At 40.9% G+C, this 26,201-nt stretch overlaps 1 protein-coding gene across 2 annotated transcripts in view; it reads left to right on the top strand.

Annotated features, from left to right (window-relative positions):
• The window catches only part of LOC128443549 (MAM domain-containing glycosylphosphatidylinositol anchor protein 1), a 179,072-nt gene extending 160,108 nt beyond the window's left edge, over positions 1-18,964 (top strand). The window contains exons 17-18 of one of the 2 annotated variants that reach the window (XM_053425987.1): positions 9,633-9,741; positions 15,757-18,964. In XM_053425987.1, the coding sequence (XP_053281962.1) occupies positions 9,633-9,741; positions 15,757-15,842 (195 nt within the window). In that variant the 3' untranslated portion in view covers positions 15,843-18,964. Of the gene's footprint in view, positions 1-9,632; positions 9,751-15,756 lie in introns of both variants that reach the window. The other variant, XM_053425986.1, reaches the window with a different exon arrangement.
• The last annotated feature ends 7,237 nt before the right edge of the window (positions 18,965-26,201 follow it).

Genomic DNA, 26,201 nt, shown 5'->3' with positions numbered 1-26,201 from the left:
AGTAATATATGACTGGACATAATATTGGCATGTAAATACATCCATATGTGGCTCAGACATGATGAGATGAGACAGAGAAGAATGGGTAGGTTAGATTCATGAATGACATTTTGGGGATTGAATTAATTGCTGTTTTTCAAAATAGTCTAAAGACACAGGTGCAGAATGGTACCCAATGTACCATACAAATATGAGTGGACAATTAGAGCATTTGAAGCTGACACCAGGGTCAATTCCCAGCCTGTCAAAGGAGCTATTTCTCAAATCTAAAACTCTGACCAAACTGAAATGAAGCTCAAGGGTCGCAGCCTTCTCTAGTTTGAGCTGCACATCCCTAACCCCTTTGTTGAAGTTCACCACAAGTTTAAAGTTTACTGTATACACACTCGGTCAATAGTGGAGGGAAAACTGTTTGGGAGACACAACAGAGGACGGGGCCCTGTTTTTGAGCTCTGGCTGTTGATGCATCATCGAGGTCCCATCGGCTCTTTCGCAGCCTCGCTTGCAGTCAGCTCCTCCCTGCTGGGACGTGGACGAGTAAACTAGATGACTCAGTCCTCCTTTCTAACTCGACACAATGCTTCTTCTCGCTCTCACTCATTTCCCCAGCACTTCTCACTCACTGTGTGTCTATTTGTGTGCGTGTGTGTGTGTGTGTGTGTGTGTGTTGGTGTGTGTGTGTACCTCGGTAAGCCTGCAACACAGCAGAGGGAGAGGGCAAAAAAAAGATGATGTTTTTGTTTTGCATGCCTCAAACCTCCTGTGTGAGTTTCTCGATCTCATTCTTTTTCTTTTTTTTCTCCTTATCTCCGCTTATCGTTCTCTGTGGCCCAGAGCTGGGACCGACGGGCCGGTCAGGTCGATTCAGGCCCTGGTCTGCCTCACACGCTCCTGTCTCAAAGCTAATGACTGCTGCCCCTAAAATCAACACGCTCTGGAAAGACAGTTCAGGCAGTGCATGTATCTTTCTGTCTGCATCATCTGAAATCACATACATAAACACTGTGTTAGATGCAGTCCCACACGCACATGCAGACAAACTGCTTTTTAAACACACACACACACATATTCCAGTATCCAATCCCCTGCAGCAATTAGCTATGACAGGTCAATTAACAGGCTTATTTATGAGCAGGGGATGCCTGCTAGTTGTGCTGTAATGATTCTAGATACTCTTTGTACGTGCATAGGGGAAATTGAATCCATGATGAATGTGGGCTGAAGGCCTTGGCTGGGGGCTGCATTTGCTCTTCATTAACTATTCCTCTGCAACACCATGTTTCTTTCAGCATTAAAGAGGGAATGAAGCCTGAAACAGTTGGCACGCTTTAGGTTTGAGGGCTCCCCCGTGATCTTATCAGTGAGGACTTGGTCTTATTTGGTTGTTCAAATGTCTTCTCTAATCCAGTCACCTTCCATTATTAGTTCATTACACCTCGTTACACAGGAAACTAACAGGTCACCTCAAACTAAAATAAAGTGTTTGCATAGACTCAATAGTAAAAAAGCATGTCATTCTGAAACAATTCAAGTGAAAACAAAATACAGGATTCAATCAAGTGGAGTGTATCTTGTTCATCAGGTGTGTTAATGGTATTCATTTACATCCAAAAGAAACTCAAGTGTTTCAGTTTGTGTTTCTTATGGTATAGTGTGACTGTATGAGAGCCAGGGTCAGTTCATCCATCCATTATCTGTACCACTCATCCTGTGTGTTTAGTGTGTCCATTTAAAGTCTGCATTTAACCGAACTCCAATCTGCATGTCTTTGGACTGTGGCAGGCTCGATCACTTCCCATGCAAGCTTTATAAACCAGGGGTTTGACCTCCTGGTCTTCAGCTTCTGATTCTGTTAATGTATTTACCTAGTGTTCAACTTAATCACTGTTTTAATGGACAAATTATAATTCAAGATATGCACATATACTGATATCAATGAGTTTTGAGTAGCGATAAGCTCTCAAATACACAGAACCACTTATGGATATTTCATGGATAGGAGTTACAAATTTCTATGGAGGGTTGCCACTTCACTGTGGAAACACACAGGCAACGGTGCAAACCACTGTACCACCGTGCCACCCACCAGGGTCAGGGATAAGGTAAAATACAGTTTAGAACCAAATGGATGGAATATAAATACGCCCCTAAATATTTGAAGGTGTCATCTCTCTGAGCCAGAAATGGATAATGCCAACTCAGACATATGCACACACTTATGACAAATCAAAATGCATGCACATACACTACACGCACACAACACAGAGTGCACTGTTCATGCACACTGTGTCAGTGTTGCGTTAAAGCAGCTGGCTTAATTGGTCCAGACACCAGAACCTGCTGGTGTTAAATGGAAATTAAATTGTCAGGAAGAAACAGACGGCCGTCTGAACCGTGTACGTTTGTGCTTGAGCAACACAGGGAGTATTTCAGAGACAGGGAATGCGGGCGTGTGAACGAGAGGGAATGAGATGAGTGTGTGTTGATATCATCAATAAAGCACTTAATGCATCTTAAATATTCATCCCCCACTTGTATCGTGACTTGGGCAAAGGTAGGGGAGGCAGGATGGATGAACGTGAGAGGAGGCACACAAGAGAGAGAGAGAGAGAGGTTGTCTCCTTGGCAACTGAAGGTTGGCGTACGGTCTTTGTCACGTGTGTGTGTGCATGTAGTGTTTGCCCACTCCATCACTTCAGTCAGTGGTTTGATCGTGGCTCTGAACAGTTTGTCCGCCATTTGTTCGCGCATCTTTCTCAATTAATCACAGTTTTGTGAGTGTTACAAAACTGACACAGAAAATACATTTAATATATATTTTTATCAATCAATCGATTGCATGCTTTACTTATAAATGTTCGTATTTATCTTGCGGCCATTCAGCTAAACACTTTATAACCTTTATAAGGATTAAGATAAACTATGTAATCCCCGTAATCATACAACACACACACACACACACATGCACCAGCCACGCAAACCACATGCAACAAATAGAGTTGCTAAATAATGTAGCAAGCGTGCAGCCTTGATCCTCGCACTTGCCGGAGGAGGCGAGCTGATGAACATACTTTCCTACTCCCTCTCTCTTTCTCCTCCGTCTCACTTTTACTTCCTTCTTACTACCTTCTGTCATGTATCGATCTCCCCAGGGGCCTGATGAAATGAAATAAGACCTGTCTGGCTCTCGCAAGTTTTCTCTTTCTCTCAGCTCCTATCGTTGACTTATTCCTGCAGCCACCCTCTCGTTTACCTCCTTTCTCTTCTGTTTCTCATTTTCCCTCAATCTCTCTATCTCTTTTTCCGTCTCTGGGGAGTGCTGATTTCCTTACAATCAATAATAATGACTAAGCTGTCTGCCACTGACAATTACCTGACACAATTGCTGTTGTTGTGTTCCTCTATTTAGCTTATTTTGTCGGAAAAAAGACGTTGGGATAAAGAGTGGCTCCATCACGTTTATTCTGCCAATTACTATGGTTCGCTGTGTCTGAAACACTTGATACTAGTGTTTGTTGCATGCACTGACAATAGTTAAAGAGGAACAGGGGCTGGGTTTAGGTTGCTCAAGGGATAATATTCTGGCTGCTGTGTTTCCATAATAGTGTATGATGCAATAAACATCTAAATCCGCATTTGGCAGTTAAACAGTATTGAAAGTCCATGCTACACAGTTGCCAATCAGTATCTAGCGTAGATGTTTAATTACCTGAATTCTCACGGTGTAGAGTCGGGCTGTTGCAAGAGGGCAAGTCACAAGTTTTTAGATTGATTGTCAAAATAAAATATGCTTCCATCTTTAAACCAGGATATGTAGTCATAGTCTCCAGTTTGCAGTTGCAGTGTGATGCACATTTAAAGGTTCACTGTGTAGGATTTAATGCCTTCTCTCGGTATGAGGACCCCTCCCTTCACTGTCTCCTTCCAAGATTGTGGGAGAATCTACAGGTAATGCAACAATGTAAGAGGCACAACGAGCTAGTGTTTGGTTTGTCCTTTCTGGGCTACTGTAGAAACGTCGCAATGCAACGTGGCAGAATCCATGGAAGATTTTCCACTTCCGATATAGATATGAAGAGCTCATAATGAGGTAATGAAAACACACAATGAATATAGACTAATAAAAAACATAATCATTTATATTGTATTAAATTTATGCAGATGGATTCCCCAAATCCTACACAATGACCTTTAATGATATAGTTATACAGAATTAAATTAAATGCTAAGCCCAAGTTGGTTAATATATGTGGAAAGAAATTCTTATGAGTGAAATATTACGCCTGTTTAAATGCATATTGTCAAAGCTTAAGCCAACTCAACTCTGATGACATCACAAGTGCAAACAAGTCAGATCTGATCCTCTAGAGCAACAGAAAGCATTGTATTGTTTTTTCACAGCATGACTACTTCCATCTCTAATGAGTGACTTTAACACGTTTCATTGGTCCATTGCCCCTTTTAAAGGTTCAGTGTTCAGAATTTAGTGACATCTAGTGGTGAAGTCACATGTAGCAGCTGAATACCCCTCACATCCCCCTCCCCTTCCGAACATGAGAGAGAACCTGTGGTTGCCTTCAGTTGGCATAAAACTCTACCGTAGAGAGGATGTGCTCCCGACGTGAATATAAAGTAGCTCATTATAAAAACGCTCTTTCCAGTGTAGGAAACAACAATTTGTACAATTTAGATAAAACAGACTAGAATTATTTCATATTCAATTTCTGCCAATAGATTCCTTTCACCTAAATCTTACAAACTCAACCTTTAAGTTTCAGCCTCTACTTGTTCGATCTGTCTCTGTTTTACCAACACTCTTGTTTGATCCTCATCATAGAAGTCGGGAAGTGGAGTTCATGTCCCATGAACAGTAATGTTAACATTCATTTGCCATCTCAAAGCTGGTCATTGTGCAAAACCCAGTTTAATTAAGGTCTTTCCTGTGTCTGTAGCTTCGCCTTTTAATTCTTTCGATTCTTTTTCCACATAATTGAAGAAGACTTTAACTTAAATGCACATGTTAAATAAACAGACACAGATAGTGTCCATTCTTTTACTGTCTCAAATCTTTCCTTTGAATGACCCTCATGATTTCCTAATCCGGCTGAATTCTCGCAGGGACGTGTTTTTGAAGTAGACCTTATTTAGTCCCACGGTCTGCAGGGGTGACTGCATATTGACACTCGTTTCATTCCTGCTTCGTGTTGGAGCATGTCCACAGAGAACACAAACTTTCTAGTCGTGTGCACGGCTCAGAGGCTGTGTACACTGAAGGTCTTTGAGGTACTGCCACTCGCCTCAGCGTTTCCCTTCTCTTTGTGGTCCGCCCAACAAAAGTAATGACGTCTTTGAGAACAGCTTCCCTTCCTGCCTCTCTAAATCAAGAGCCGCAGCCCAGCCAGTGGTATGCATTAAAACAAGACTTTTTATTGTAAACAGGGCTCAAGCCGACCGATAAGAAAGCATTAGAACGTCAATTGTTTACTGCCCGCTGTTCTTGATTGCTAATGTCTGTATGTATTCAAGATGTGACAGTTCACAAAAATGTGAACAGTCTCTTTCTGAGCTTCTCTGCTCATGCTTTGGGTTTATTGCATTTTTTGGGAAAGCGAAGCATTTTCTCTGAGCTGCACATTCACATTCACAAGTGTCTCCACTTGTCAATCAGTATCTGTGGAGAATTCTCTCGCTAAATGTTTTTAACCTTCCATCGAACCACCATCTATCTTCCTCTGCTCTCTTTTCAATCACGCTCCTGTCTTAGATCTAGGATATTGCAAACTTGCATAGCAGCTATACGTGTACATGTAAAATCAATGCAGATACAAAAAAGAGGTAACATGTCATGTTTTAGTAGAATAGCTGTGTTCTCACTCGCTCCCCTGTGGATTACCCAGAGGCCATCTGTGTTCCTCACAATGTTTTGTACCTGGGGGCTTGTTGGAAACCAGGCCAACCCCCATTTGTGTTCCTCACACTGCAGCGACTCTCATCCGCACTCGTATTTCAAAGCTCTCTCTCTCTCTCTCTCTCTCTCTCTCTCTCTCTCTCTCTCTCTCTCTCTCTCTCTCTCTCTCTCTCTCTCTCTCTCTCTCTCTCTCTCTCTCACACACACCCTCTCTGTTTTACACTCTCTGGTGGCTGTGTACCCTCTGGTATGTGGACAGCACATCAATGCGAACATTAAAGGTTACACGGCTTGACAGAACGACACGTTCACAACTCCAACCTGACACTTTACTGTACAGCCTTTGATCCTGCAGTCCCCCCCACACACACACACACACAAGCTGTCCATCAGGCACATTAGCAATAACAGGAGCCTTTAACTGCCATTACTCTTAACATTCAATCTTCAAACCCCACCACTTGCAGCACTTTGCTTTTTGCATTTTTGAATTGCACAGATTGTTTGTCTGAAAGCAATTATATATTGCATCCTGTATACCGGATTTATTATTCATCAAGATATATCTGTCATATCTCAAAAGTTCAAATCCTGTCTATCAATGTTCAGTGACTGTATATGGAGCGGCTTTGCGACTCCTAAGGTTGAGAAACTCTGAGCTGCACTTGTGTAGACACTCCAGCACAGTGCCCATCAGTGGTGTTTTAAGTGTGAGCCAGTGTTGGCACAGGCCACTCACACTTCAGCTTGGTCGGTCAGCAGTGAACTTTAAGTCAAAGGGCGTAATCCTGTGTCCCTTAGCCTTTCCAGGAAAAACAAACACATGAAATCATTGCTTTTGCCATCCTGTGCTGCATGGCAGGATTTGGCATTGCCTTTGTGCCTCTCCACAGTGGGATGTCTTTGAGGAAATGATTATGCTCGGTGCGATTGCGCTGCTGTGTAGCTTAAAGGAGGCAGTTATTTGTGATGTTGTTTTGTGTGCTTTGTCACGGCCGGTGTTTCTCTTGGCTTCCCTCTCATCGTCTCTAATTATACAACAATCTGGTGCCTTGTGCTCGCAGGTGCACGGAGGCACGCATGCACAGCTCCAGTGTCACTGCGGTTTGACACTGCGGGTGTGTTTGTGTGCCTGTGTGTTTACCACAAACCAACACCTATTTGTGGGAAAAGGTGAAACAATAAATAAAATAAAAATAGTAAACAAATGCACATAGTGAGGAACTGCATCGTAGCATTTATAAATTAGATGAGTGTCCTTTTGAGCAATTAGCTTCTTCCCTCTACTACCTCTGAATATCCCTCACACCTACCATCTGCCGTAAAATCCATTGACCCTTTTCTACAAATGAGCCTGACCAGCTAAACCCATCCAGCCTTTTTTCTCACTCCACTTCCCTCAAAGAGATTAAAGGTTCTTCCAATCAAGACCGCCCCTCTCTAGGAGCAGTGGTGCAGGCTTTGCATTCGTTACTTAGCACACATCATGTTTGCAAAGTAGTTTTCAAACATGAATTCTTGAGAATGACTGCACAGACTTTCTCCGTAGTTTGGCGTTCACACATGAACAACGCAGCAGGAGATTCTCCGGTCAGATGTGTTCCCAAGGACGAGGAAATCTCCAGAGCGTTAAAGTTATTTACGGCCTGTTGTCACTGCCGTCGGCTCTTATCAGCAAATATTCTCTTGACCTTTTCGGGTATGTCTACTGGCAGAACTTTTGTTTTAAGTTTTATAAATGAAAAAAAACACAATTTTCTGCATGCTACATGTCATCAAAACACCCACTTGCTTGAAGTGAATCCTCAAATCTGCTGTGTTCCCATAGGGGTGGAAGTTTTTACTTGGATAACATGCTTTACGCCATATTGCTCCTTCTCATTATCCCAAGTTTTTACTTGGGATATTATCACAAGATTATCCAGAGTTTAGTGCATGTTGGAAAGCAGCTCTATAAGTGGTAAACATGAGGCCTAACACACAGTGGGTGTTCTGCATCCCAGGACGGGAGGCCCTGCTACTTAATATTTGTTTATACATGCAAAGAAGATCCCTCATTACAGGACTGAATTATAAAGTCAGAGGGACAGAGGTGGCGCTGCTCTTGTGTTTCACTTCCCTTTAATGTAACTAAAGAGGAGATGAGGAGAGAGTGACACACAGAAAGAGAAAAGGAAAGACAGATGGTTTAGGGTTCCTGTATAGGTACTTGCAAGTTGGTATTTACACAGGGATCAGTTGGGCTGAGTGAATCTAACGTACAGTGATTCTCCAGCAGGAGCTCAGTAACTGAATCAGATGTTGGTCCATCTTAATCATCAGTGTCCCCCGATGATTTTCCAACTTCAACTTTTAGGCATTTTATGTTTAAACAGCTCAAGCTAACTGGAGAAAGTTCTTCACATGCTTTCGGCCATGCTGCTACTTGTCTGTGGCAAAAAATAGGTTATTGGTATCTGCCCCATGAATTTCTGTTTGATACTTCAAACCGACACAGCTTTTAGGAGCTAACAGCACAACACCCGCAGATTAAAACACAGGTGATGGAATGCCTCGGCGGAGAGGGGGAGGTTACCGTGGCGTTCGTTCCACTTACTTACAGACCATATATGGGGTCGGCTCTGGTTTCTCTCCAGGTTAATTGAAACCAACCCTCGCTCCAGCTTGATATATTTAGACCCAAATTGATGCCGGCCCTGCTCTGCCTGTTTCTTGGGTTAAATACGCTCTGCATTCTGTGAATACTCCACAACAGCACTTTGGTGTTAACAGATGTTGTTTGGAGAGTAGAGTCAGTCATGCATGATTGTTACTCCTCCATGTATGCATCTGCTCGCTCTCCTGTTAACCTGTAAATAAAAAATAACGGTATACAGGCAAAACGCATGCTGTCATCACCTCTATCACCTGCTACTCCCCTTGCTCTGCCGGAATAACTTGAGGGTGCAGTGCTCTGCTCAAGGGCTAGTTGGTAACCTAGTAGTAACTGTAAACACATATATGAGCCAACGCACCAATTTGTGCAAGGAGCACATTTCTGTAAAAACGACTAAATGGGTCAAATAAGCTATCATTACTTCAGGATTTATAATCTGTCAGAAGTTTTCATATTAAAGATTAAACATTGTACAGCATCAGTGGCTGTGTTTATATTCGACATCTGCAGTCACAAGAGTTGCTTTTGTTGTTTTCTGGAGCAACACAGTTTTCTTGTTTATTTGCTTGTTCCTCCTCATATTCCAGACAGAATACGCTCGTTTTTTGATTAGTCGGGTGCGATGGGCTTTAGGTGCCTCAGTACACCACAGTAATTAGGCTGTCAGTCAAACCCAGATGGCTGGTGGCTAAAATGGGAAAAGTCGCCTGGAAAGTTTTCAGATGGAGTCTCCTGTTATACAAATGATATAAGAGTCTAAAGATGTGATGTAAAACTACTAACGTGTTATTTCCTGTGCTGTGTGTATAATTAATTAATAGATTGATAATTCAATTTAAAATTAAATAAAAAAATAAAAATTTACTGCAGCTCAACTGACTAATGTCAAATGTCATTGTATTTTTAGTTCGATCTATAAAAACACAGTGTGTCATTATTGTGTCTTTTAATTTAGATGTAAGGTAAACTTATATATTTTTTCTTTGTGTTGTTTTGTGGCACCAGATATTTATTTTCAGATATACTCACCCAGCATCCATCTGTGTCTTTATCTCCTTCCCTAACCAGATTGTTTTTGAAGGAATCCGAGGTCAGAGTTTCGAGGGGGACATTGCCATCGACGACGTCTCCATCACCATAGGAAAGTGCAAACAGCAGAACACTGTAGCCAGCGCAGGTAAGACAGGTAAGATAGACTTGTATTGAGTGGAGGGATGTAGACACGCAACCACAAAGAAACGTTCAAGGACCCTATGAAGCACTTTGCTAAGAAGGCACTTGGCTTTTGAGCGAATAAAGAAGGGGAGGCTGACACGGAGCAGAATTAAACTGCGATGAACTAAACTGATTTCAGCAAAACAGAAATGAATGGAGGGACAGCAGAGTAGGGAATTAGTGTCGGGACACGAATTCAAAGGAACGAGAGAAAAAGAGCTAAATATCTTCTTTAGTGTTTGAAAACTGTGGAAATAGAGCAGAGAGAGCGGGGGGGGGGGTCAGTGTGAGGGCTGAACGCAGACAAGTGGACACTGCAGGGCACCGGCATCGAGGCGAACTGGAACCCTCATCCTCATTTCCTTCCTTTCCTCTGTCTCTTTCGTTGTATTTACTTTCCGTCCCTTTATCTTTAACTTTCACAATAAAACCCAACTTACTCCTTCACATCCACTTTCTTTTTATACCTCTTACCTTCGGTTCGCTATTTACTCCTTACCTCTGCACATTACTCCTCATCCTTGAAATCTTGGTATTAATGCCAAAGAAAGAAAGAGAGAGCAAAAGAGAGGTGTTTGGTGATTATAAAGAAAAAAAGTGCATGACGTAACCACGACTTCTCCACTCACTCCAAGTTAAACCAAGCTAAGGGTCCATGTGTAGAACAACACAATGCTAATGTTTTCTTCGCTTCTAAATACTGTTTGTGAGGCAGCACTTTGCCTTAAGGGTGAGGCAGAAAGACAAACCAGTGAGTTTCAGTGAAGGAGTGCGTGTGCATGTAAGCGTGTGCAGGGAGACACAAACAGCCAGCAGGGCAGATAGAGGGAGGGGAGGGGTCATGGAGAAGAGACAGAGGCAGATAAAAGGTCAAAGACTGAGAGAGAGTGAAAGGAGGTCTCTGTGTGTTTGTGTGTGTGTGTCTGTGTGTGTGTGTGTGTGTGTGTGTGTGTGTGTGTGTGTGTGTGAGAGAGAGAGAGCGAGAGAGAGAGAGACTTCATCTTATTTGGGCATTTGTACCTTCTAGACTCACACTCACTTAAGTAATTGTACCGTTTAAAGAATCCTTTGAAAATTTTTTATCTTATCAAATGAAAATCTTTTTCACATCCCAATAGTCATTATTTAATAGATTTGTCTGAAAAAAAGCCAGTGTCTGTGGCCTCACAGGACGGAAATAAACACAACCAATTATCTCTCACCCTGCCCGGGCTCTCAGCCAGAGAGACATACGCCGCTGAAGCAGAGACAGTGGCCAAAAGTTAGCCAGCGAGTCAGGGAAAAGTCAACTTCCTGCAGTTATCAAACAGGGTTGATGTGTTTCGAGGGTGTAGCTTTGATGAGAGGGCCGAAGGGAGGGAGATGGGAGTGGGGATGAGATGAATCGGTTGCATTTTGTCTATGTGGAGCATGCTCTTGCCAGTTTTACAGGATCATCAACCTAAGCTTTAAAATGTGTGCAGTTTGTAACAAAATGCGTCTTTACATTTTTATTCCTCGAGTTTAAATTAACTGACTTGCCTCACCTAGCAGACCTACTCATCCCTGATACCCCCCACCCCCCCTCAATTTGCTAAGCAGCTGCTACTCTTGGTTTCCGTGGCTCGAGACAGAGAGCTTCTACTGTTACAGCTCAATAACTCTCAGAAGAAGTATCTGTTATACATCAGTGTTATACTAATAAAGAGTTATATTATTATTACTATTATTATCATTATTTTTATTATTATTGTTGTAATTATTATTATTATTATTATTATATTGACTAGTTTGTTCAAGTCCTTTAGGTCTAGCCTTTAGGTCAGAATGGTTTAACAATGTCCCAAAAAGCATCTTTCAATCAGAGAAAAGGGGGAAATAAACCTCAGGTCGAGCCCCTGACCAGGGGTCTTCTCAGGCAGGACAGGTTTGGATTAGTGCCACATGCAAAATAGTTTAATACAATAATGCAGATTTTCTGGTGCAACATGTGAGAAAAATGTTTGTCCATGTTTTACTGCCATATCCCATCACAAAGAATACCTTAGAGCCATGGAAACACAACACAAAAGACAAAAATGACAAGGTGATTTATTAATAACCTGCCTTTACTTCCTCAAAGCCCAAATGTAAGATGCCTGTATGTGAGTGTGTTTGCGAGTGTGCGCTTTGCCGTGTGCGATCTCACAAATATGCACATGTAAAGACACTGGCGGATGGACTGAATAATGGATGAAGGTGTAAACAGGAAGAGGAAAGCTCTTGAGCCCTCTGAGAGTGCGTGCGTGTGCATTTGTGTCCTGCAGGTTTTGTGCAGGCAGAGCGGTACAGTGCAGACAGATGGGTAATTATCAGGCAGGCGACTAAAGAGTCCTCGTCACTGTAAGAAACACGAATGCATCTGTCTTGAGTATAGAGATTTTATGCCACCGTGGAGTCGGCGAAGGTAAAGTGAGGATGAAAGAAGGATTTAGCTCAGGGGTGTCCAAACTACGGCCCGCGGGCCAACTGCGGCCCGCCATCCGTTTTTAACTGGCCCGCATCAATGTCTTAAAATATAATATATATTTTTAAACTGACAATTTGGCAGCACTTTAATGGCACTTACTTTTATAACTTTTATTTTTGAAGAAATTTTACCTTCTTGATTCTTGTTGTTCTGGGTTTGTACCCTCGGGGTTGATGCAATTAAGGCCGGCGCATGCTTCTGCGTTTTCAGAGACATGCAAGAAGGGGTACGCTTAAGAGCCCCTTGCGTGCTTGCGTGCGTTGCCCAATTTTTTTAACTATTCGACAAAGCTACGCAAGCCTCACGCAGCCTACAAGGCTGTGATTGGTCTGCCAACTACATCCTTTCCGGAGTCACATTTCCGGTTTCATGCCTCATAATACCGACAGAAACCAAGAAAGATTTAGAAGAACGAATATGGACCAAATAGAAGAGCGTTTGGCAGAAGAGGTCCGAAAGTATGACCACTTGTATAACCCATCATTGACGGAATACACGCAGATGGACACGCAGATTGCCTGCAATTCCTGGAAGGACATCTCGGCTAACGTCGGTTTGCAGGTCGACAAAGGTACGAAGCCGTGGAGAAAGATCAGGGACAAATTTATCCTCCAGAAAAAGTAATAAAGTAATAAACAGTCGACGACGACTGCCAAACATAAAGAAGGCGTCTCTAAGGTCGTCTTCGACAAAAAACATTACTCCACCTAGTGTTCTGGTGGTGAATTGCTTTGCAACACGCGCAACCCTTGGAGAACCATAAATGAAAACGAGTCCGTCGACACAACTAGACGTAATGGGAAAAAAAAACCTGTTGCAAATGAGGAAAAATGTAATTTCAAAGGTCCTGGTTAAATGCACTCATCATCTACTCAGCACAATGCTGATGGAAGGGCAGGTGAAGTGTTTAAGTCCACAAAACACTTCTGGAGTTTCAGGGGTAAACAGCGTTGCAGCCAAATCCAATACAATGGAAGAAACCGGCAAGTTCAGACACAATAAAACAACAGATAAAAACTAACATGCCTCCATACTGCTCGTGTGGTGTCACCCAAGTGTCTGTAAGCACTGACATTTATATCTGACTCAAAATGAGGTTATTTACTCTATGTTTTAAGACTAAAAGTCAAACAGAAGTGGCTAGGACAGCGGACGTAGCCACACGATGCCGTGTCCAAGGGTCCATGAAGGCACTTTGTATGAGGATAAGAGAGGAGAAAGAATTGTGAAAAAAAAATTGAGATCAGGGAGGCTTCGACTCAATTGGTAACATAAAGGTTATTTTGTAAACCCCCCACACGCTCCAGTCGTGAATGCCCCCGCTATTGTCAAAAGTGCAGAAGTAGTGAATTAACCTCTAGTGTGCAGCAGCCCTTAATATGGCTGCAAAGACCTATTCTCTCTCTCTTTCTCTTTTTCTTTCTCACACAGACACACACACACAAACAAATGCACCGATACGGTAACTAACATTCATACACGTGCATCCACCCATAGTGTTTTCAGAGGGGATTTCGATCCCACAAATGCACACATATGTCGAATGTAAGCATTTAAATCTACTTAAGCACACACATAGCTTTTATATGCACCTACAGGGGACTGTTATCCTGCAGTTCTCCACAAGTGAATCCTTGCCAGTGACATGCTGGGTGCAGCTCCACCTGCGTATGAATTCAAAGAGCGGTGCCTGTCCCAGTTGTGTGTGGACGGTAAAGAGGTGGTAGCGGGCAAACATGTCTCCCACTGTTTATATTTTAAGTGTATCCCATCATGTTGATAGTAATACTACTACTACTTATCTTTTGAACTCCATTTTACTCCATGGCAGCACAGAAAGATGTATGATGCATCAGTATCACTGCCAACAATCACTGAAATAGACTTCCATGTGTCTTTACATGACTGTGTATGTGTGTGTGTGTGTGTGTGTGTGAGGGGGGGTGGAGTAGGATTGCTAAAAGGAAAGATGGAGGGAGACAAGCAGACAGAGGGAAGTAAAACGCCATGTTCCATTTCAATATGTTGCCAGCATACTATATGTTATTTTATGTGTGTGTGTGTGTGTGTGTTTGTATGTGTGTGTGTGTGTATATATTTGTGTGGGTAAAATTGTGAGTGTGTTTGTGTGTGTTTTGTGCGCTTCAAAGCTTTATTATAAATATTGATTTTCTGCCTAGAGGATGGACCCTTGATATGAAATCGTATTGATCTTTTTAATGCAATACCTACTTTTTATTTATGAAACTTTGTATTTGTGCAGCTCGTATGTGTAATTTGTTGCTGCATTTGTGTAATGTTGTGAGAGAGTGTGTTTGTGTTTGTTCCTGTGCTTACATATTTGTGAGGACCATTTTTAGCATAGACCCAGAGTGATGACATTTTGACCGGTCCTCACTTTTTCAATGGTCTCAGTGTGTTGAGGGTGAGGTGTGTGTGTGTGTGTGTGTGTGTGTGTGTGTGTGTGTGTGTGTGTGTGTGTGTGTGTGTGTGTGTGTGTGTGTGTGTGTGTGTGTGTGTGTGTGTGTGTGTGTGTGTGTGTGTGTGTAGAACTAATCTGCATCTGTGCAGGAATTTGAACATAAAAAAAGCCTTAGAGAAACTTGCATATGCAAATGTTGGGCTTCACAGCGATTAAGTGACATCACATTAAAGGTGCATATGCACAATAACAACCTGCAGAGGGAAAATAAAGAAGAACAATCCATCACGTACTGTATTGCTGATGATGACATCAATGGTAACTTGTTTTTCTCATTGAAATCTCAAAGCTGTCGAGACAATGTGTGGGATCTCTCTGTCGCGCTTACTTGTTTACTCATCCACCCCCTCATTCATGGTTCAGTCCTTCTGTGCCTTTCTTCCTCTTCCTCTCAACCCTTTCTGTCTGACAGCCTCTTTCTTTTCTCTGAGTGAGATCACAAAACACAGATCCATTTTACTACAACCTTCTGTCTGTGGTTTAACTTCAGTCTAATGGTTTGTTTTTGTTACAATGATGGCACGCAGAGGACAGCTCTCCAAACTCTCTGCCACGCCGGAGCTTTTTTAAGTTCACATTTATCAGGCCCCAGACCAAAGAATTAACATGCACAGTTAACATAATTATCACAAGACCAAAAGACATACATTGTATATAAAATGGCACATATGAATTCAAATCTCAACTTACACCTTTTATCTAATGTTCGTATACAGCAGAAAGAAAGTGAAATTTTGTGATGGCCACTCATTAAACAGATTTGACAAGAATCAATAATGAGTACAAATTGATTAGCATGCGATGATGACAACATATATATTAGTTGTAAAACTCTAGAGTTATAGTTAAAGTGATTACATAGAGTTAGTAATATTCATGTTCCGGAATCACAAAGGACTTGTGCCATTTGGCTTACATTGTTTAAATAGTCTACAAGTGACACAATCACACAATGACAATACAAAACCCCTGCACTTTAATAATAATGATGTTTTCTTTTTCCCTAGTCCTGATCGGTGGCTCACGCTCACTCCCATTGGCCAGCTGGCTGACCTTTGGCCTCTCCTGCCTGCTGTCGCTGCTCTACAGATGATGAGCACTTCTCACCACAGCCACCACTTGTCTGCACTGCCAGACGCTGCCCCGACTCGCTCTTTAACTGCTCTCTCTATCCTTGCCCCTCTCCTCCCCTCTACTTACTTGTCACCTCACCTGTCCGTCCTCCTCGCTCACTGTCTCTCTAACCTTTATGCATCCGTCTCATCATTCCTGCTTATAGGTAAATGGTAACATAAAGTCTTGGCCTACTTTCTCCTCCTCCGATATCTTTGAACATTTCCCCTGCAGACACTCTGCAGTATAACCAACAGACTGTATTTAAGGTGAACATACTTAATGATCTTCGACAGACGACCTTCACATCCTCCCACTTTGTCACCTTTTCCTTCTTCTCCTTCATCAAAACCCTTCGCCCATACACAGACCCTCTCATGTATCTCCACTCCCCTCGAACTACAATCCTTGACGGCCCAATTCCCGAGACACACCAAAGTGTCAGACACTCTACCAAAGATGACAAAGGACCGGAGGGAATAAAGCGAGGGAACAGGGATTCCAAGAAGAAAGTGAAAGAGAGATAGAAAGTCGGGAAAAATCCTTCCTATTCACAGAAACTGTCTCCTGTCCGTCCTACCCTTTGGGACCATGGGAGCGACTGAATGACAAAGAGAGCGATGAAAAAACTGATGAATGAATGAATAAAGAAAGAAATGAATGGTGAGGAAAGGACAAACCAGAGGAGGAGGTAAAAAGAAGGGTGCTCCTGGTAGCCTCCCTGCTCGCCCTCTGCTTGCCACTTGAGACGAACCTCAGCGCGGAGACACGTGTACATTTATCTATATATATAAATATATCAAATATAACAAAGTTTAAACTTCAAACACAACCAGGACAGTGGAGGACTTTACAAAGTGAAATTAAAGAAGCACAACGTTTATACAACCTCTGCTGTTCCTTTGGGTTTTATTCTACGTATTATGTGATGTTGCAATTTTGTCATGCCTTCTCAATGTTTTTGATATTTTGCTTTGGTTTTCGTTTGTTTACGCTGTTATAAGGGTCAAGGGAAATGGGGAATGGATTATTATATTAATATTTATGAAAGGGAGATGAGATGAGATGTGGTAGAACGTGAATTAAGCACTTGGAGGAAATGCAAGGATGACCCCGAGCCACCTGGGTAGAAACCTCAACTCTTTTTCGCACAAACAGTACATTACTGAACACACCCATGTACCTGGACACAAATAAACTCACACTTAGTTTTCCCTTCTGACGTCACAGTCTGGCCCTCAGCTCACCCTCTGCCTCAAATACACGTCTCGTCTGCGGGTGAAGGGAAACAAAGAATGGTAGATCTCATTTTCCTATTCCAGCCTCTTTTTCATAATTGTCTCTCTGTCACTGGACGTCAAGACTCCAGAGAAGAGCTGGACGCCTCTAATGAGGAAGAAAGGGAAAGGGCTGTGGTATGAGAGGCAGAAAATGTCCGGGAGTTCGGTTGAATAAATGATCAAAGAGCAGGTTACTGAATGTCATGTGTGATTTCTCCCTTACACTCCTATAAGTGGAAGGAGAGGAGTATCAGTATCTGGCCGGTGTGCAGTGTGGATCACATAGCAGATACTCTCATTGTTTCATTAACGTTGAATGTCTGTAGTGTCAAGAATATTCATAATCGCGTAGATATGATTGTTAAAGTTAAGCAATACTCACATAGATCTATACGGTAGTTTATGATTGCATTTAAGACACAGTTCAGTCTCCATATACAAACCCTTGTTTTCTCAAAAATACAGCATACTGGCTTTTTCTCTCATCATTTATCAATTCTGATTTATTTAATACCAGAGTATTTGCCTTTCGGGCAGCTGTATATCAGCTGTAGCCATGATTTAAATCATTTAAGGCAAAGTGTGCCTGCATTTTGTTGCATCAGGCTTCAATTGATCTAAAAGAAACTCCACATTCATCAGTCACCTTGCTCCAATAACAGATCCGCTCGTGTGTGCTCATCATTACCACCTGCATTTGACTGTGTTGTGTCATGTTTAGTTTATCATTGCACTTATTGTTTTGTTTGGTTGTTTGTCTTCTTTATTGTGGCTACAAATTGTAATAATAATTGTTCAGCCATAATGAGTACATAAGAGAAATATTGTGCCTATTTGACCTTCCCATTTAGACTGGTGTGGGAGGTAATTTTGACGCTGTTGAAACTGGCACTGATACAAACTGTTAGAGAAGATATGCTTTCCTGTCAATGTATCTTTCCGCAAACATATACAGTTCTCTATAAGACTAAGCTTAACACCTCTTCAAAACGCTTCTGTCTTTTCCCCAAAACACAACAGTAGCAAACAGTATTGGTTTTAAGACATTCGCTTCCATGTTTCCAGTTTGTCAAGCGAAAATGGTTGAGGAAATAAAGCTTAACAGCGTGGTTCCATAAGTTAATGATCCCATTAATTTACTGAATAGAGAATTTGATTATTAGCCATAACATTTTAACCATCCGAGGTAGAGTTACCACCTGTTACGAGATGCTGAAACACTCATATATGCTCCTGCTGAGGCCGCAAGTCCGCAATGTCAAGGAGAAGTACTATTTTACCCACAATCCTGGAAGTGTTACAGTGACATCTCTGATTGGTCGAGCTCATAGTTACCATGTAAATGTTCACCAAAATCGTGATAATAATGACAGCTATGATTGGATCATTCAGTGTTACGTTACATTTACCAGAGAACGACCATAATGTGGTAAAGACTCTAAAGAGTAGAAAATCGCTACAGGTAAGTTAATGCAATGGTTTATGGGATACGTAGTTCCTTCACAATATAATCATGTACACAGTCTTTTACCTTTTCTTTTTTCCATTTACCATTTTTTGTTTCGCTCAGAATCAAATGTTTTCTGCTCATGATTCATCACAAAGCTGCTCGGCCTGGTTCCAGGCTTTCGACTGTTTTCATTAAACATCATTGCAGAACATGAATGGGAGGTTGACTTCCGGAAGAAAAGCTGTTCTAAAACTGGGCGGTCACTGTTGTGTAAAAGATTTTAAGTTGTACATAGCGTAACGATATCCATCACTATAGCAGCCCATTGTAGGTCAGTATGCAAATGTGTATTAAATACATTTAGAAATATCATTATTGGTGTGCATGGCATTTCATCACGCTGACTCTCAAATCATTCCTCATATTGCCTCATTATTTCAATAAGAGAAATCCATTGTTATCATTGCATTTGGACACAAGACAGCTGAAAATGATCTGACACAATACTGAGGAAATCCTAAAATGTGTTGTTGTTCTTTTATTATTTCCCAAACTGACGCACTCTCTGTGTTTGTGTTTTGGCTTTTACTGTTACAATTTATGACTCTAGTGTTAAGGGGAAGATGCTGAATTATTGCACCCACCTGAGAACAGAATATCAAAGCATAACCTACATGTGTGCAGTTAATCCAATCCTTTACTCAGCTCTTATCACAGAGTTGATGATGCAACAAATATATCTTGTTGCGGACGACATGTGACAAGATGGCCGTGTAGGAAATTGACTGCAGCTGTATCCATGTGATCCTGAGTGATAGAGCAACATGTTTTAATCAAACATACATCAACACAGTCGGCACAAAATTTGACTTTGATGATGGTAAATCGTCACATATACAATTTCATTAATGGTTTAATCATTGCCATTTCCAAGTATTTAAGTGAGTGTAACAGAAGCAAGACAGCAATTGGACATGAGACCCATAGTGAGGTTTGCATATATTTGCCATAATAAAATTACTTTCTGAAAGTTTCCCTTATTATTGAAGTCATATTCATTATTTTTTCTAGAAAAAGGACCATGGGTTGTTATCATCTGTCAATGAAGTGACATTTTTTTTAAAGCAAATACATAAAAATATGTCCTTTGGTAGTAAACAAACAAATCATCTTGAAAATGCATATCACCTTACAGAGCATCACAAACAAAGTAAAACCGTGTAGCACAACTGCCAGTGAGGATATCATTCAGAAGAGTGAGGGATTCAACTTCAAGGACCTGAAATGTTTTGACTCTGGAGTCTGAAAGAAGTTTCATCTTATAGTAAAAGACAAAACCAGAATGAAAGCAAACTCAACTTAAATCAATTCAACATCTGTCCAGGTCTTTTTTAAACCAGTAAAAATATTGTCAGAGTATCAGTTTTTTTTTAAATTGGTTTGGACTGAAGTGACTTCAATTCTAGTTTAAATAATTTTGATAAAAATAAACCAAAGACAAATAATGAAATGTTTACTGCATGAATTAGTACGTTTGTTTTCTCTTATCAGGCAGCGGACCCAGTAAATTTACTCATTAGAATTTCCGGGGCTTGTTCATTGGCCAGTTCCACTTTTTTTTATCTGAGCATCCGTAGAGCTGCACTTGTACACACACACACACACACACAGTGGATACATACACACTCATATAAAACAGGTATCTGCCACCATGCAGGTAAATAAGAACAACCAGAATGACAAAGTGACTGTTAATCGCCCATCTACTGTATACTCTCTGCACTGCTTTCATTAGAATAGACCTGTCTGCCAAATGCTGCCACACACTGTACACTGCGTGGAAACAGATCGAGTATTACTCCTGGCAATACTGAATCAAGAAGGGGCACATGACCGGAAGTAATTCATTTTTTTGTTGGAAGTAAGTAATGTAGAACAATCGGTGTTTGATTCTGGGTAAACTCCCAGGTAATGCTTCCCTGTAATGTTATATTATCAGGGTATATTACAGCCTCGGTTTACAGACCACAAAGACCTTTCCCTCAAATACACGCTGTGACCCTTGCCTTGGTTTCTTAAAAGTGAATTTGGATTTGTTCAACGAAACATTGCCAAAAGATGATGTTTGATTGAGGACGCCCTCTCGGCAAAATTCGACCATATGATCAACTGGCTGAATCACTCACCGTCACAATATGGACCAGTGGACCAGTACATTTTTCCTAAATCCTACCATCCAAGCAAAACGGTGTCTGTACTGTGTTCTGTGACATTCAATGTTTCAACAAGCAGCTTCGAAGTGATACGCCTTAGAACCTTGTATATTACTTTCTAGGACTCACCTGACTATTGTAACTCACTGTGACAAGCAATATCTTTGCATTGAAGTACGTTTTGGAAAAGCATCTGTCGCAGTGCCGACTGTCAGGTTTTACAGCAAACAGCAGTCTGTGTGTTGAACCACTTAGGAAGAGACAATGTGAAATGCACCTTTAAATGGGAATAAAATGGGAAAGGGTAGCAACCAGTGCTGGATGTTGTATATCTCTATCATGTTCTTATGTACTTTATAGGGAAAATATATTTGAAATATGAATATGAAAGTTATAAATAAAGATTAATGAAACAGCAAAGATGTAGTTAATATCATGTGTTACGAACTGCATAATCATTCGCTAAGATTTTTTAATAATTCATTGCAATGGCATGACCATATATATTTTTTTCGAACATTTCATCAAAAGTCAATCAGTCAAAACAGATATATATGTTAATTAGTTGCAGCTCGATGGTTAATGTAAAGCCTAAACTCAAATTAGCATAAATACTAAATAACAGAGGGTGACCGTCATGAAGCTCAGTACAAAGATAACAACATGTATCTACCTGCATCTTTTAATTTCAAAAACACATTTCATACATGTCCATCTGTACAAAACCAAAGTAATTTTCTATAGTGATCACCTGCAGGACCTTTGTAACATCATCATAATGACAAGAGTTACTTAGTTGTGTATAAACATCCTTTTTTGTATGGATTAAACAACTAAATATAACATCTCAATGAATTAGCAATCTTGGAGCCGATAGGCTATCAGGGGCTTCTGTTGTCTCTTTTATCACGAGTCACACTTTTCTTTACACAAAGCACCAACAGTGATACTTTTTGTAGGTGTATAGACCCACAAGCCATAATTTGGCAATCTATAATAAAAGGTATATGTATATGAATTCGGATAAATTAACGCCAGCCAATGCAATTCAGTTAATGTGTTAAAGTCTTCTGGACCCAAAATGGTGTCACTCAGCAAAATATATGTATATTCAGCCGAAGACACTTTTAATAGAAATATCTGAATAAGTAGGACTGAACTTTGTTCAAATGTAAAAGACTTCACCTTTTTCTGTAATGCTCACTGATGCTCACTAATCTAAAAAAACAAACAATCAAATAACTTCTATCAGGCTTGAGAGGCCTTCACTGGTTCAGTGTTTACATCTTGGCTGTGAAAGGAGCCTCAAGTACTTTTTAGTTAGAAGGAGCATCATTGTCAGACTAGAATCCAAACCATTTGTTTGTGTTGAGTCACACTTGCAGAGATGAAATGGCTATAGAGCGTGTGGGACTTATTTCACTTCTGGCAAAGTGTTTCAAGTCAGTCCTCCAGAGACTGACGGAGATGTGGCCTAGTGCACCCTTTTTCATTTGGGGGGTTATAGAAGTGTTGCAGTTGCACACACGAATTAGTACACACACCGTATCATTATGTGTGACTAATAGAGCATCATGTCTGCAGTACTTAACAAACACACACAAAAATGTGAAGAGCACTGAACATGCAACATATGAATTAGACGTGTGTTGAAATGAGCATCCTCTTTTAAAGTAAAGGAGCTCTGCAGTTGTTTTAAAGAAAGTACCTGGTGCTTTCATCCCCTTGTGAACTCGATAACACATGGTTCAGATTCACAAAACTGAACCATCATATATCATCAAAAAGTTTGGTTTTACTACTTAAATGACTGAGTTAAGTTATTCCGTGCAACATGCAGACAGCCCAGCAATCGGTAAGAATTAACAGATCACAAAGAAATTCAGACACTCGCTTGCTAGTTAATTTTAAGCAATTGCTGCCAGCTCATGAATGCCTTATTCCTGGGTTGTAATCATTTTACCCAATGGTTTTCTCCCATCTTTCAGCTCCTCACTCTAGGATGTCACCACTATGTCAACCCATCGCAACAAACTCCGAGGCCGAGGGATTATCTTCCCGCTTATCTTCTCACCTGTATTGATATAATCACTGTTAGGTTTTACAATTGCTACCTGTCTCTCCCCTTCTGTTTTTTTGGTTTCTGTCGCCATCAGCCTTTTGTCGTATGACTGTCTCTGATTTCTGTTCCACCAAAACGAAAAGAGAAACAGGCCAAACATGCACGGTGAGTATATAAATAGGCTGTCTGGTGTTGACCTTCTTTTAAAAGGCTGCTCCTGTTTAACTTTGCTTATTTCAGAGCTGGAAGAAGGGAGAGGTGTCATATAGTCGAAGGTTATTTTTTGCTCAGTGTAAAGTTTGACCTTCGACTCCTGACATGAGAGCGTTCGCCTCTCAGAATAAAAGTGAAACACTCTCTCTCTCTCTCTCTCTCTCTCTCTCTCTCTCTCTCTCTCTCTCTCTCTCTCTCTCTCTCTCTCTCTCTCTCTCACATAGAAATTCAGTTTAGATTTTCCCCTTGTTTTGGTTTTTCCTCACTAGTCATTGTTAATGTAACATGGTCGAGAGAATGAAATAGGTGTAAGTGACAGGCTAACATGCAGATCATTTCCTCTTTCACCCCTCACATCACTTTTCTCTTCACTCTCTCTTTCACTCTCTCTCTCTCTCTCTCTCCCCACTCTCATTTGAGCAAAGAAAAGATGTACAGATAGGAGTCTAATTAACGTGTGCTTTCTACTCTGAGCCGCCTCTTAGTACAGCGCTGGGTGGAGCGGTGTGAGCTGAAAGGTTCAGAGCCATGCTGTCCTCTTTCATTTGTTGTCAGTGACACTGGGGAGGTGCGATTTCTTACTGAGCCCGACTCCAGTTCTCTCACACTCGTATAAAGAGGGCAGAGGGGCTTTGCTGCCGCGCCGGCTCGATGCAAAGATTATCCGGGTTCATTATTTATAGGTTCCAGCCTCGCTACTGAGAAATCCCTTTGACGATTTAAAAGCATTATCTTACCAATACCTCAGGAGAATCATTTCAAATTTGGCACAAATGTTCACTTAGACACGAAGATTAAATAATTAGGTTTGGATGGTCAAAAGTCAAGATTTAACATAACTATGGCTTCACAAAACATGTTTGTGACTTCAACGTTATGTGTAAAATATGCCTCTTGAAAATGTCTTATAATGTCCAACAGATCATTATAAACTGATTAGATTTCAGTTGTCAAAGGTCCTTATTATAGTTTCTCCTCTTGCACCAAAAACATCACAGTTTTAACACACTTATCTGAAAGGTACTTCAGATCTTAATAAAACCATTGTTCCACTCATCTCACATGTATTCCTTGTTGTAGAAAGAAAAAAAAATCAAATAGCTTCGCTGCACAGATGGAAATGAAAAGATGGTACTGCCTGGATGGCTTCTGTGTTGTCTCCTACATATTTACCCAAATATTTACCAGACATATTTGTTGTGCGAGAATTTTGGGGCTATGACTTAAAAAGGCTTGGCTGCTCAATACGGGTTTGTGAAAACAGAGCCACCAGTGGGGTTTTAAAACAGAGGAAAGAGTGGGACTAAAACCTGCTGCTCACATGTCAAGATTTGAACAACTCAACATTTCAGATCCCATATCCCCCCCCACACACCCCTTTCTGCATCCATCCTTTTTTCCAGAGAAAGACAATACATCTCATGGATGGGAGCTTTGTGTTAAACATACACCTATACGCGTGCACTCCTCTCAAAGGAGTGACACACCAACTGATAAAACGTTGTGTGATGCTTGAAGAGTGAATTCCATTTGTTTGATATTGAGCCACCAGAGATCTTATGAGCTTTGTTCTAGACACTTTGACTTTAAAAAAAGAGAAAAAACCTCCTTACGACTGTCCTCTTTACATTATTCATCAAACGCTGCTCTTCTGTGGCTCCTTTAAATGCTTCCTCAGTGGCAGAAAATTTGAAGATAAAATGTTGAAATGTTCAGATAAATGTTTCAGGATCCCTAGAGAACAATTTAGTAAAGGACTCGACCAGAAGATCTAACAACGGTCAATTCCACCACATCTTACCCCCACGTATCTGTTTTCTGAATGTGTTTGCTTGATATAATAATTGCGTTTTTTTCAACAAATTCTGCCTTGTTTTGAAAAAAAAATCATAAAATTATAATAATCTTTTTCATACCATTCAGAATGACTGGAAATATGACTTGATATAATATATTACATGCTCTTTTGTTTTCCTTTTTGAGAACTATTTTGGATGTAAGGGTTGTAATTGTATTAAATGGATTGAGCAGCTGTTTCTGGTCCTGGTTCCTATTTTTGCTTCTTTCATAAAAGCTTTCTTTCAGGAGACTAGCTAATTTATCCAAAAGGTTTCTCATTCCGTTTTTTAGGGTCATTGGGACTTTACTTTTATAGTGTACCCTTACTTGTAATTACATTTAGTTAATTAATTATACCCAGGTACTCCATTTCCTCCCAGCGAGTATGAATGTGATGTTTATTTACCCCTTTATCTCTCATTTAGCAATCCAACATTCATTCACCGGACTATATTTGGTAACAATTTAAAGCAAGACTATGTATTGTTTAATGAGAAACAGAGGTAGCACATGAGGTAGTTAATTGAGATAAAGTGGTTTTTATTTTGGGGAAAAACAAAGCTTAAAAATCGAATGGCGGCAGCTCGGACAGTTTTTAGTCTCAATCACTGATCTAAACAAGTGGATATTACTCATGATCCCCGGCTTCCTGAACCAGAAGAGCTTCACAGCAAACGTATCCATACTCCATCTAACCTGTCACAAATCTATCCTCTGTCTGCATGAAAAAATCATCTATTCTTGTGTACACCTAGTGCAAGGCTGAGTAGTATAGGTAAATCCCTTTTTGATGCTACCAAGCTTCTTTCATTCCCAGTCCTTCCAATAAAAAATGTATTAGGATGAGTCAGTTGTACTTTGCTACGTGTCTTTGTTGTAAATCGTATTCAATGAAATGTTTAGGTCTCCTCTTGAGTATAGCCTTTGTGTTTCCAGAGCCAAAAACTGAAATAAAGCCATTATAATGTTGACCATAATCCAGGGGTTTGTGTGTTGTACAACATTAGGATGACTATTTGATCTTCTACTAGATCTTCTAGTGTGTGGCTGGCAGATAAGTGACCTTCTACTTTTCCCAATGGAATTTCCATACTTTCACATTTACAGACATCATTTTAGGATGGTTGAGCTGTATCCCACCCCTGCCTCAAAAGCCCCTCTATCCCACGGACACGTCTAACAATATGATCAATGGTAGCGAAGACACTGGCCCTCAAGGTTGAACACCTCCGATAAAAAAGAGCTCCATCCTGCACCCGAGTCTCAGGGGTCAACCGTCCTC

Source organism: Pleuronectes platessa, chromosome 1 (genome assembly GCF_947347685.1).
Source record: "Pleuronectes platessa chromosome 1, fPlePla1.1, whole genome shotgun sequence".
Lineage (NCBI taxonomy): Eukaryota > Metazoa > Chordata > Actinopteri > Pleuronectiformes > Pleuronectidae > Pleuronectes > Pleuronectes platessa.
Note: the sequence above shows the minus strand (reverse complement) of the source record. Positions and strands in the feature narration are given on the sequence as shown.